The sequence below is a fragment of the Eurytemora carolleeae genome, unplaced genomic scaffold (assembly GCF_000591075.1).
Source record: "Eurytemora carolleeae unplaced genomic scaffold, Eaff_2.0 scaffold620, whole genome shotgun sequence".
Classification (NCBI taxonomy): Eukaryota; Metazoa; Arthropoda; class Copepoda; order Calanoida; family Temoridae; genus Eurytemora; species Eurytemora carolleeae.
The window spans coordinates 145,048-159,151 of record NW_019396554.1 but is presented as its reverse complement, the minus strand read 5'-3'; the positions used below and the strand labels follow the sequence as shown (position 1 = coordinate 159,151).

General features: G+C 30.6%; 1 protein-coding gene across 1 annotated transcript in view; it reads left to right on the top strand.

Moving 5' to 3' along the window:
- The window catches only part of LOC111705398 (papilin), a 14,363-nt gene extending 275 nt beyond the window's left edge, over positions 1-14,088 (top strand). The window contains exons 2-21 of the mRNA XM_023477929.1: positions 350-381; positions 970-1,062; positions 2,351-2,402; positions 2,627-2,686; positions 3,088-3,140; positions 3,190-3,240; positions 3,580-3,633; positions 4,065-4,169; positions 4,667-4,731; positions 4,875-4,927; positions 5,309-5,368; positions 5,573-5,709; positions 6,069-6,111; positions 8,155-8,216; positions 8,345-8,409; positions 9,126-9,211; positions 10,103-10,155; positions 11,509-11,581; positions 13,415-13,500; positions 13,719-14,088. Of these exons, the coding sequence (XP_023333697.1) occupies positions 350-381; positions 970-1,062; positions 2,351-2,402; positions 2,627-2,686; positions 3,088-3,140; positions 3,190-3,240; positions 3,580-3,633; positions 4,065-4,169; positions 4,667-4,731; positions 4,875-4,927; positions 5,309-5,368; positions 5,573-5,709; positions 6,069-6,111; positions 8,155-8,216; positions 8,345-8,409; positions 9,126-9,211; positions 10,103-10,155; positions 11,509-11,581; positions 13,415-13,500; positions 13,719-13,803 (1,368 nt within the window). The 3' untranslated portion in view covers positions 13,804-14,088. The remainder of the gene's footprint in view (positions 1-349; positions 382-969; positions 1,063-2,350; positions 2,403-2,626; positions 2,687-3,087; positions 3,141-3,189; positions 3,241-3,579; positions 3,634-4,064; positions 4,170-4,666; positions 4,732-4,874; positions 4,928-5,308; positions 5,369-5,572; positions 5,710-6,068; positions 6,112-8,154; positions 8,217-8,344; positions 8,410-9,125; positions 9,212-10,102; positions 10,156-11,508; positions 11,582-13,414; positions 13,501-13,718) is intronic.
- The last annotated feature ends 16 nt before the right edge of the window (positions 14,089-14,104 follow it).

Here is a 14,104-nt window from a genome sequence, read left to right as displayed (position 1 = left end):
TATATATATATATAAAGTCACTTATCTATTTATCTATATATAAATGAGTAATTTATATTTTTCTGTTTGTTTGTTTGTTATGATGTCTAATCTTGACTCAGGAACCCTTGATCTTGATAGTACCACGAAGATTTTCTTCTCCTGGTTTAAACTTTTTAAATTGAGTGGGAAAAATCCAGGCAAAGCTGGGTTTCCAAGCTAGTTTTTAATTTTAATAAATTTAAGACATGTAAAGGTTTAGTTTTATAAAAATCCTGAAATTAAAAGTGCCGACAATGGATATCAAGATCAAGAGATCGGGATTATGAGATCCCAGCTCTGATTTAATAATTAATTTTTGTTTTTATAGATTTCCTGTCAAAAAGAATGCGTATCCCCGAGGTAAGCTTAATTTTAAAGGAATTGTTCATTTTAGGTGCCTCTCCTTTTAGAGTTACAAGGCTTTTAGAGCCCCTAGCGCCCATCTTCTATTTCAACTTTTAATTGTGGCTTTATCTGTGAGTATCTTCTCTTTGTACTGCAGTATAAAACAAAAACAAACAAAAAGTTTTGCGGATTTCATAATATTTTTTCCTGCATTTTCAAAAATTTACAAAAATAAAAACTTTTAAATACAAATGTTTAAAATTTTGATCATTCATAAACCTTCCCAGGGGTCATGGGAGATCCCACACAAAATTTGGGCCCATCTTCTTTTTAAATTGTGAACATGTTCTTTTTGTTTACATTTTAAAACAAAGAAGAAAAAAATGTTGCGGATTTAAAAAAAATTAAATTCTTGAAAATCCACGAATTTTTTTTAAAAATCCGCAAAAAATTTTTCTTTGTTTTATAATGTAAAAAAAAAATGTTCACAATTTGAATAGAAGATGGGCGCAAAGCGCCCTAAAAGCCTAGTTTCAATAAAATACGCAATAATTTGTTTAATCCTGACCTCAATAAATTTTATTTTAACTTATTTTTGTTTAGAGGATCTGGAGTTTGTTTCCTAAAGCGGGTGGTTGGGCCTTGTAAAGGAAACTATATGGAATGGTTCTATGATGCTCCTTCCAGATCTTGCAAGTATGGTCAATCCATACATTTATTAAAATAACAGATATGACACTAGATTTTGTCTTTTTAAGATTTGGATGAAACTCGTTCACAATAACCCTAAAGCGTATAACGAACAAGCTCTCTCTGTCTTTTAATTCTACCCCAACTGCGTGAAACTCATCTGGGCTTCTGCGTCAGGGTTATTATGAACGAATTCCATCCAAATCTTGAGAAGACAACATCCAGTGTCATATCTGTTATTTTAATTAATCTATGGTTCAATCACTGCAAACTCCAGTTCACTTTAACTACCTGGCAGTTTTTTTAAGCAACTAAAGCAAACTGTACAGTACAAATAGAGACCATATATTTACAATGCAAGAGGGGATAGTAAACCAAATGAATTAGCCCTTTCTGGGGAGATTATAGTGCAATATGAACACTACGGAGTAGAGAATAATTTAGACTGAAATTTAGTTGTAAAACCGTTATTTTGTTGTACTGGTATTGTACTTCAAACGTACTTTACACATTTGTGATCTAAAATATTTTGGTCCCTGAAAAATATTTTTACGTTTTAATGTTAAATCAAAAACGATTCACTTAATACATGTCTTAAAGTCAATTTATCAACTTTATGAAAAAAACTAGTAATGGATGTCCATGTATTATTTTGATGTATGTTCTGTGTATAATTTGTAAGCAGAAATCTCTACTTTTCAGAGTAAAAGAGCTTTGTTGTGTCTTAAAAATTGAAGAAGTTATTAGATACCAAGAAAATTCAAATTTATCAAATAAAATTTTGCAATATCTCCGTCAATTTTGACAATGCAAAAATAGTAGACCACATTTTGAAAGTCTTCAGACCAGGCACTTTCGATATTTTATGTTTCAACTAGAATACTGCTGCCCCATGGATCAAAGACGATATAAAAGTCTGCACTGAATTCCCATGTTTATTGGGACACCCTGTACAATGATACTCTATCCATTGTACGTACTCCTCAGATGAATTGCACTATTGGTTGTGAGAGAATGTTATTGTTTTCTGTACCTCTCTGTACCTGAAAATTTATTATAAATACTGGTATGCATGGATTGCATAGATGCATTGAACAGTATGGTATGAATTGCATATACTTTTAGATGTAGTGAACAATATGATACATTATAATATGTACCATGACATATCTTGAGCAGTATAGTTTATGCATGGTACAAAATAAATATTTTTTTCTAAATAAGATATGCATTTTATAGGATACAAGATGATATGAAATTCTTGTCTGAAATTATTCTAATTTTTTTTTTGCAGACAATTTGCGTATGGCGGCTGTCTGGGCAATGGAAACAGATTTGCAACCAAGGATAGAAGATGGGATATTGCTTGATTCTTAATTTTAATATTGCATTTTGGTTTTATGTTTACACAGTACAATGCACACTGTAATAGATTCAAAGATTGATTGATTAAATAGTTAATAAAGTGCCAAATCAATTTTTTGCATGAATAAATAATTCATTGGTTATTTGTTTTAGTAATTGATTCATTGATTGATTGATAAATTGTTCATATCTATTAATTAATCAGGAGGACTGTCAGGATGTTTGCTCCCCAGACAACAAGATCCCTGTTTGTAACAAACCAAAGGTAAAAAAGAATGGAATCCATAAAACTGTGGAATAGAAAGACGATAATTAAGAAATCTTATGCGTATTGATGATGTTACCAAGGGAGGGTGGAGTAAAGTGCACAGTTTTAATTTTTCATGCTTATTTGATTATTTAAAATTAAAACTTGAATCTTATTTCAAAGTTCTGTCTCACATTTAAAGTCTATTCTGTATGACAAAATGTATTCTAATATGCCAGAAAGCTGTTGATTAAACAGATACATTTGCTAAACTTCCATGTTAGAGCCAAACAAATTTTTTAGTGTATCTTGTTTTTAGAATATATATAGAATAAACAAACATCAGTTACAATTTTTGCAACCTTTAAAACTGTTTTAATGTTTTTATTAAAAAAAAAATAATAGATAAATACATTTAGGCAGAAGGGGCTTGTACGGGTGATTTCAAACGTTGGTTTTTTAATTCCAAAAGGTAATTTATTAAAAAATTTAAAATCCAAAAATTTACACATGTTTTTAAGTGGGGTTTGTGAGGAGTTCTCATACTCTGGATGCCTAGGAAATAATAACAGGTGAGCAAATATTTTATCTTTATTTTTAAAAACTTTTTTACTCTTTTAAACTTTGTCTGCATCTGATCAAAAATTTTATAGATTTTCTAATTATAAAGCAGTAAAATAAGTGTATATTTAAATGAAAGTGTATATGAGCTGGAGTGTACAGTGTACAGATCTTTGAATTTCCTGGCAGTTTTTCAGCAATAAGAATAAGGACATCTTTCTTGGTCAAAGGTTTAAAGGGTATCATTGTGCATCGGACATGCCAATCTACAAATAAAAAGTCATTTAAAATAACGCATACATTACACAGTCCCTATTTTAATCAAAAATATTGTCATATTTTTTCTCCAGATTTATGAGCAAAGATTTATGTGAAAATGCCTGCAAACACTCAGCAAAAGAAATGTAAGTATTATCTGTTTTGAAGAAAAGTTTTTTTTGTACAGCAAAATATTGAGAAAAAAAATATATTTCTAAACAAAAAAAAACGCAGTTGGAGATGAATTTGAAATTTATAAAACAAAATCATAAAGAATTTACCAATGGTTTTATTTTTTATTTTTTTTACTATTTCTTAGGTCAGAGTATTAATTGTACACAATGCAATAAAAATCCCCAATTAAGAGCACAAAAGCAAACATTAATATTTTTTTACAATTCATTATGGGATTTTTTTTTTAATAATTTATTGTGCTATTTTCAAAAGAACACAAATAGTTTACTTTTGTTGAGTTTCATTAAAAAAAACTGTTTTTTTAAAAAAGAGCAATAAAGTGCAGAAAAGGTCCAAATTTTCTAATTCCAGAATTTGATGGGTAAAAATCTCATTAAACTAGAAAGACGGAGGAGGTGTGTGGACTAATGCTGGAAGATGGAAACTGTACCAACCTGGAGAATAATAATATAGTTCCTAAATGGGGTTATAATCCTCTACTTCGTAGGTTAATAACATTAATAATAATATTTTGGAAAACCCAGTATTAGTGGAACTTGATAATCATTAGCGTATATGACATGTAAGCTACTTCAAATATAATACTCATATATGAATGTTTTGGGGATACAAGCAGATTTTAAAGTCATTTAGCTTAAAGGACGCTTCAACCTTGCCTTCTATTTCATTTGTGAAAATTTTCTCTTTGTAAAACAATACATTGAAAACAAAACAAAAATTTCAAAGATTTAAAAGAATAATTTTGTGGATGAGGAAAATTTAATGATAATTGAAATTTTGATCACCCATAAACCTTGTATGGGGTCATGTGACTGTGAGGTCCCGTACTAAATTTGGGCCCAGAGTATTGCTAGGCTTTCTCAATTCAGTTCTGAAAGGTTCTGACACTACTCCGCATAGCACTGGTGAGAATGCATACATTCTCATCTGACTGCAGGTGCAACGATGAGTAAGTATATTTAAAAGTGAATTTACAAATTTCAGGTGTGTTCCCTTTTACCTTAGTGGGTGTGGAGAACCAAATATCAATAATTTCAGAACTCTTCAAGGCATACAAGCAATTCTTAAATGTTTTGTAAGACCTATTTTTAAATAACTGAAATATTTAGATATCACTAAGTAATATCTTTGGTTTAATTATTATTTCTGAAATACAGTTTGAAGTTGAAGTTAAAAATACTTGTCTGGTTAGATTGTGAAGAAATGTGCCCAACCACATTCTCTCCAGTTATATCTCTTCCTCAGGTTTGTTGTTTGTTTGTAATTTCCCAAAGGATTTTTTCCAAGTGGCAACTTCTTAATGGTATTTTCCAAGTGGCAATATCCCATGCGGAAACTTCCCAAGTCTGTCCTAGCCGTAGAGCTTGGCCCTCAGCCTGTTCTAGCCTCGGGCTCAGCCCCCTTGCCCATCCTACCCACAGTGCTCGGCCCTCATTGCAGCCTGCAGGGCCTCAGAGGGCCTAACTTAACCTTTGGGAAGTTGCTGCTTGAGAAATTGCCGCTTGGGAAAATGCCTGTGGGAAAGTACCTTACACTATTCTAAGCGTTTTATGTCACTTTAAATGTCTCAAATGTCTTATACTTTGAAGCCATATTGAACATTTTAAAAGTTATTCACTTTTTCAGGGTCAGGAATATTTGTTTGAACGTGGCAGACCTGATGCTGTTATACCAGTCTCTATCAAGGTAAAAATTTTCACTTCATATGCAGTGGAGAAGAGGCTAATGGGGATTATTATTCAATAGAGCTTGGAAAATGCAGCTAGACCTTTCTTTTTGATACTAGTAATGACAAATAAAAGTTTTTAAACTGAGGTCCCAATTAACTTGACATAAAAAACACTCTTAACATTTCAATTGGAGGTTTTGATTAAATGTCTTAATGCTTAGGCCAACCCTCCAGCAGCAGTTAAATGGAGCTTAAACTCAGCAGAAATTGGAGGTATCGGAGGAACAGCCGGATTTGGAGCTAAATCCTCCAATTTTATGATTCTTCCGGATTTCTCACTTCAAATAAATTCTGTAAGGAAAGGGGCACTTAATGAATCATTTATTTCTGGCAAAATGCACTTTTGTTTTAACTAATAATATTTTTGGTTTTTATAGCAGTATATTTCTGAAATAAGTGATACAATGTGTAGGTGAATAAGTAAATGCGTAAAAAGTGATTGATGCTTAGTTGAGTGTATTGTTCATTTAAAAAATAAGTTCAGGGGGGGGGGTAATAAAATAAAAAAGATTATTGAGTAATGCAATGATATTTTAAGAGAAGTATATGGTGTATTAAATGTTGTGATTCTTGGGTGATACATTATTAATGATGTTTAAATTGAGTGATTTATTTAATGCATCAGAAATAAATAAATTGAGTGAGTGCCACCTGTAGAGACTATGACGCTGGCATTTACACAGTAACAGCAGACAATGGGGTAAGCTTTTCAGGAACTGTAACTTGTGTTCCTTATTTTAAAAGATCCTTCATGAAAAGATGGCAGTGCCAGATTAACAATGGTTCCTTTAAAACCTTAATCGGATCAATAATATGGAAGATATTGTTGTTTTTAAAAATTAAAACTAATTTTAATCAGATATTTTCTAGGATGTTTTCCTGTTAAAAAATGGCAAGTTACTTTTGTAGAAAAATCACAATCAAAAATAATCAATAAAATTATAAACATTAATATCTAATTCATACTGTAACAGCCGAAGCTTTTAAAGGTACCTGAAGGTAAATTGGGCATTGCCATCTTTGAATGTAGGTTCACCTCAAATTATGCTTAATTATTTCAATTTTAAATTTTTAATGGTGAAGACCTTGCCAATTTATACCTGGCTTGAATTTTCAGAATTATTTTAATCATGATCACCCCCTGACAGAAAAGCTTTTTTACAAAATCAAAGAAGAATTGAAAGAAAATTTGTAAACCATCAAAATGATTGCAGAATTAGAGGGACTGTAAGTGTAATTTTTTACAAAAATCAAAGAAGAATTGAAAGAAAATTTGACCCTCCATGAAAAGATGACGAAGGCTGATTTGTAACAGAACCATTATAAGTTTTGTCTGATCAAGTTTGAATTGGAAATCATTGTTTATGATTTTGAAAACTGATTATTTAAAATTGGGGTTTCTCTACAAAAATAACTCATAGGAAATATCAAAATTGTCAACAACATTATATTATTCATTAGATAAAGGTTTTAATGCTGCCGTTGTGGATCTGGGAATTGCAATTTTTGCATAGAGGGTCATTTGAAATTAATCTTACAGTCCCTTTAAGAAAAATAACCTTGTAACAGTAGCTGTAAACCTGACATATTTCAAACTTAGACTGTTAGATCAGGATCAGCCTGAAATAGTTTGGAATGATTTGTTCTGAGTCCGAATTTAATGAATTTGAGTCGCATCTCAAATACACCAGGTTTCGGTTTCAATTGAGCTCCTGATTAAATCTTGAAAAATTAAATACAATTTTAAGTGAAACCAACCAAATTTTGAGCCGCGTCTCAAATTTAAGCCGAGGCTCTAAATCTTTAAATTGGGACCCTGAATAATCTTTCTTTTCTGTAAGAAAATGATTCAGTTTGTATTTTATATTTATTTAATTTATATTTTGAAGTTTTTTTTCAGATTACAATTCTTATTTTGTTTATTTAGACCTTTAAAATGGAAAACAAACAATCAAATTTTGACATTAAAATGTGACTTTATTCAAGTTGCATTTCTTATATTTACAAAACAAAAACTGTTGATTTCATTTTTGTTCTCAACAAAAATCAACGCTACATAAACAATGTTTTCGCTGCCAAATATTTTTATTTTAAAATTAAGAGTGTAGGTAGAGAACCCATTTAGAAAGAAAGAAAGAAATCGCTCATCCCCTAGCCTGTCTTGCCACAGCTCATGGCCCCCACTTGTTTTGAAATTAGGCATTTGATCTATTCCCATTTTACTATATATAATATGTACAATTGCTGCGCGCACGCACATATGTATGCCTGGACCCTAAGTATAGCTTCAGTAAGGCTTAAACCAACCATGGACGCTGATGTAAACTTACTTTGATTTCTTTCTTAATAGATGACATTCGTGTAAATAATTATATGAAATCATTATAAAAATTGTTCTTATCAATGTTATATTGTTGCTATAATACTTCAATCTATTTCAGTTAAACATCCAAACTCTCTTCTACCAAGTAACACCAAATGAATAAAGAATTAAAGAAAACACAGTTTATATAGTGAGAGTAGTTTGAAACTGGTCATTCCAAGGGAAATCAATACACCACTGCAGACTGCGGCACCTCCAAACCAAAATGTTCATTTGGGAAGTTGACGTTTGGGAAATTACACAATTGGGAAGTTGCCACTTGGGAAATTGACACTTGTAATGTTGTTTTTGGGAAAATGCCTTTGGAAAAGTGCTCTTAACTGTATCAAAGGGAGCTGATAAATTTCGCAATTTTTCCAGATTGGTTCACCAACATCAGAAACTGTCAGGGTGGTAGTCTTCCCGGTTTTCCCAACTCTTAGGAAAAATAGAATTTTCTCAAAATTTACAATATTCTGTAAAACATAAAGATATTAAAATACAAATAAATAGTAAAAAATAATTTTGATATGATTTGTTTTGATTTAAAAAATTACTATTTGAATATTAGCTTAGATATTGATAAAACAATCTATGTACCCGGGTCGGATGTTTCTTTTGTCTGCAAAATTAGAGGCAAGGATAATTTTCGAAAATAAAGAAGATGAAAAAAAATATAAAACCATTTATTTTTCACTCATTGATATTTAGTGTGATGTTATCCAAACAACAGAATTAACCTTTTTAATCAAATTTTAACACTTCTCTGACCTCTGTAGATAAACGCGTTTTCAAATTGTATTTTCTGTTTGCCACAAAAAAACAGGGTACCCCACAAAGGATGAGCTTTGAGAGAGAAATTAATTTTGTCTCTTCCTGTTAGGGGTTCTCTGTTGCTGTAATTAACCAATGTTTATCTTTGCACTTTTTGAATTTACAAGATTTAAAACTGAATGCAATTTTAGCAAAGAACTACTATAGATTTTAGGAAATTTAAGCATAATTTCAAGCCACCCTTCATGCAACGATGGCAATGATCGAATTACATTGATACCCTTGAAACCTTAATCTGATCAAAAATGTGGAAGATAGCATTGTTTTTCTTACTCCAAAATTATTTAATTATGATAATTTCTCCCTTGCATCTCATAAGCAAGAAATGGATAAATATTTTTTTGCAGTGAAACCGCCAATGAAAATAAACAGGTTGAATAATCTAAATCATGAATATCTAATTCATACTTGATAAGGCATAGCTTTATAGCGTATTGTTGAAAATTGGAAATTGCCATCTTTGCATTGGGGGTACTTGAAATTATGCTAACAGTTCCTTTAAATGATACAAAAAATAGGCTATCCCCTCCCTTCTGCTGTGTGGAGTAAAAAGGAGCACAGGCAACCAGATTCTATTCTACAAAATGATAATGATCATATTATTGTAAGTATAACAAAAACAACTTTAACTATCTATAACGCTATTCTTTTAGTTCACAGTTTTATAAAGTTTTTTGGACAGAAATTTTATCTTTATCTCGAAGGTTTTTGCCTTTAAAAAAAATATAACGAGCTTTGGCGAGGGACAAAATATAATCTAAAAAGTTGAAAACCTTCGAGATATAATGAAAATTTAAGAACAAAAACTATACAGCACGTTGTGGCTAAAAGTGTTTTAGGTAAGTTTATGAAACGTTTGTGTACTTGTCTTATTTCAATGGCTATTTATAGATAAAATAAGCTTTGTAGCACGTTTATTATGAAAACCACGATGAAGTTATTAAGAATGATATATTACACAATAGTTTTATAAACTTTTTAATATGGCTAGCCATGTTCAAACTTTATTAAGATTTATGAATGGGAAAGCCTTTTGTTTTTAACTAAGAACCTTCACCAGCAAAGGAATCAAGTCTTTGCCACAATTTCTGAATTTATAATCCCTATATCTTTGCAACCCAATGTCGTTGACCATAGATATTTTAAACTATGGATTCTGCTATATCAAATAATCCAAGTTTAAAATATCAAAACTTTAAATCATCAGGTTGCAAAGAAGAAGGGGATTATAAGTTTGTGGCAAAGACTCAATTGCTTTGTATAGTTTGTCAACGAGAGATGTTACTTTAATCCAATGAAATTCAACGTTAAGAAATATCATTTTACACATAAGAAAATTATTTGTTCACATTTTCATGCAATTTAAACGATAAAAACTAGCAAAACTATGGTCATTAGATTAAAAAAAATATATTTTTCTTAATGTTTTTCACTTTAAATTATGTTATAAATGTTCAAGAACAGGTTCTTTTATAATTTTATTAAAATATTACAGATTGAAACTTTTTACGATTCCACCTTGGAAATGGTTAGTAAGCTGACAATAAGGTAAAAAATTGCATTTGTTTTAAAAAAATTATGTAAAGGAATTGAGTCTCTGCCACAAACTCAAATTTGCTAATCTCTGTATCTTTTCAACCTGAGGATGGAAACATTTGGTGTGTCAAGCTTAGAATATTTTTAAATAGATTTTAGTACAATAGAATTTGTACACTCTCAGTACAGCTGTATTCTTACGCCAAAAGTGTCATCTAAATTTTTGCGTGCAACAATTTATTAATAAAAGTGATAATTTTAGAATAAAGTTCTAAATTTACAGTAAAATAAGTGTAATTTCATGTGTTATTTATATTATGTTTTTACAATTTTTTATTTAATCTTGGAAAACACGTCAACTATAATTTGAGAAAATTTTGTTTTCCTTGTTATATTTGACACTTGTGACATCGTGTATAATTAGTCCATTTCTCTGTTGCCACCATTGTACTTGATAATCTATCTGTAATATTTGATCTCACAGAATTCAAAGATTAAAATATCGTAGGTGTACAATTTTGGGCGCATATTTATAGGGATTAGAAAATCAGAGTTTGTGTTCAATCAAATATTGTATAAAGACAACAATTAGGGGTCAATATAATTCCATGCCTGATCCCAATGAAGTTAGAATGGAAAGTGTATTTTGGACAAGGTACTAATGCAAGGAAAGTTATTTAGGTGTAAGCATTTTTTGTACTGCAGTGTACCATCTTTGGGCGGAAAAGTAAACACAAGACGGATGTCACAGTCTGACATGAAATCCATTTTCACAAAAATAACCTATGAAATATTCTGGTCATAGGAAACTATTTTGTGAATTTTCAAAATTATCAAGATTAAATCTTTCTCGGATACTAGCCGAACACTGATGCATCTATTCTTGTTTACAAATTCCGCCCGGAGAGAACTGGTTTCAATATGTACCCAGAGTAAACGCGATCACAATTAACTTTCCTTGCATTAGTACCTTGATTTTGGAACAGAATATACACTTTCTGTGTCATTATGAACTTTTTCAAGATTTTGTGTATGTGTACAATTATTCAGAAATGTGTACTGCATTTGGAGTGTTACAGATCTAAATATCATTAATCTCAATATAAGAAATAACTTATGAAAAATAAACACTTCATTGCAGAAGGGATTTTTTTTCAACAAGTTGACATCATATTTCTATTTGTTTTCAAAAATAACATGTCAATCAATCAACATTTTGGGATGGCATTGGATGGAATTATTTAGACCACTTTAATAAAAGTGTTTTTAAAAATAAAACAAGAATGTGTTGAAATAATCTAAATGATGAAATAACAACGTTTTATGAAGCTATATCTAAATTTTACCGTTGTTGTTGTTGTTTAGAAGTGTTACAGATGCTGATACAGCCACCTATAGCTGTAGTGTGCAGACAGATTTTTCTCCACTTGTCAAGAAGGTAAAAAAAATTTACATATTTTTAATTTTAATTTTAAATATCGTTTTTAATTTAAAGGGACTGTTAACTTATTTGTGTAATTTCATGGTAAACTAAAAAGCCTATTAGCTATTCATTGGTATTAGTATTACTTTTCAAAAATATCTACGACCGAAGAAAAGCCGATTTATCATTTAAAATTCCAGGGCAAAGGTACGATATCTTTGCTTAGACACTATCTTAATGTTTTTCAGTAACAACAGCCCAATAAAATTTAAATTATCAAATTTTAATGACATCATCCGTCTAAATGTTTAAAATAAGTTATAATTTGAAAATAGACATTTTGAAAATAATTTTGAAAAAAAATAAAGATGTTTACATTTAACTATAAAATTCTACAATTAAATTTAATATTTGAGAATTTTGTTAAATCATTGACTATGACAAAAAGTATCAAATAGTGTAAATACCATACTTTTACCCTGAAATTCTGAACAAAAAATCGGCTTTTTCTCCAGCCACCATTGTCTTTGAAAAGTAAGACTAATACCAATGAATAGCTAATAGGCTATAAGTTAACCTAAAATTACCCAAATAAGTGATCAGTCCCTTTAATATGTTTTTCTGTGTAGCTTGAGTTGCATAGCTCCCAAAATGGCTAAGCAGCTCCAACATCTAGCAATTTCTCGCTTTATTTTAAAGGTTAAATTAAATATTCTATCATGGCATACAATGTGTGATAGCTTTCCTTTTAGATAAAAATGAAATTTATAGTATGTCAATATGTCTAATTCATCTTCCGTTAGATTATTATCAATTTATTTTGAGAAGCATTTAATTCTATTAAATTACAATTATATCAAAAGATTAATTTCACTTATTTTCTTAACATTTATTTTTGAATTTAAATCTATTTTTTTAACAAAGTTTTATAAAAAACAGTGAATTTTTTCTCTGACTGTTGTATCTTCTTTTTAGCTTATCATACATCTGTTTTCTGTTCCTCTCTTTTAGATCTACACATTCTAATCCCTTGTAGACAAGGGTAAAAATGCATTTTGACACATATTTCTGCTTTTGTTTCTTCCTAATCTTATGCATATTACTATTTGTGTTCCATGCAGAGGTGTCAAATTTCTCTGACAAGTTATGTTGTGGATTGATGATGCAGCCCTTTCATCCAGCTTTTGTTCATACTTATCATATATATAAAATAAAAGTCACTGCTAAGATAGGTTTGAAAATTCTGTGGATTCATTGTCAGAATTCCGCATTAATAATTAATGGGATACAAAAGGCTAGGCTAGTTGTGGATATTTTTGACAAAAGAATTCTTGATTCTTTATTCCACACAGGGTTCTACTCAGCCGCAAGAAACTGGAGAGAGTTGTAAAAGAACCTGACTGTACTGAAGCTCTCTTGATGCTTACACATAGAACCAGATTCAATTGAAAGAATTAATGTCTTAGCTGTTATTAAGTATCCAATGGGTTCGTATACTTAATAATAGATAACCAGGCATGTTATTAAAGAGTATATTTAGAGCTGTCAGTAGCAAAATTTGGATCCAGCTAGTTAAAAAAAAACCTCCAAGATGAATGCTGGCTTTTAATGTTACTTGTAGTTCCGTTTTTTCTTTTCCATTTGTGTGCAGGGGTGTATACCCCACATATACATCCACTCCTGGCTAAAGTTTCTCAAGTTTGCCATTTCTTTCTCTCACCCTGTATCTCTGAATACGGGGCAGGACAATTAAAAACAATTAAATACTTTTTTTGTACTTAAAAATTGTCAAAAAATAATTTTAAAATTATGGTTTCTTGGCTATTCTATAAATCTCCTTGTATTTAGAGTGTCAGTATCAGTGTACAGTATGGTCCAGGGGAAAGATGTATTGACAGAGTAACATTTTCTAAATACTGCCCCATAGTTGTCAAGTAAGTTTTCATGATTTTAAGGTATTATTTCAATTAAAGGTCAACTTAATAGCTGTGAGAGAAAAATTGCAATCTGTGGGTTAAGTGAAATTTTCAGTTGGGTGACTGACATTCCAAACTTGTCATCCAAGTTTATTGTTTGTCTATAAAGCAAATTTTTTTTAATTTGAATTTTATTGCTTTTACCGTTCGATTAGAAATATAAAAGTTTTTTTCAGGAGTCGTAAATGTCAGAATAGTTATTATGGGAAGTACTGCTGCAGATCCTGTGCTGCAGCTGGTTATTTGTCTACAACACCATAGATGGGTATTCAACCAACACACCATAAAGCCTAGCCGCTGGGTAGATAGCTGCTGCACTGTAAATTTCTGCTGCTGGAAATTTGACTACTACCTTGTAAATCCCAGTAGCAGGGTATTTAAATACAACACCTTAAATCCCAGCAGCTGGTTAATTGCCTGCTGCATTATAACTCCCAGTAGATGGGTATTTGAATACAGCACCACAAATAACTTTTCTAGTGTATTGTAATAGGCCATTTTTTATTCTTTGTAACTTATGTTTGAAATAAATAATTTAATACTTAATCTCGAAGACTGATGT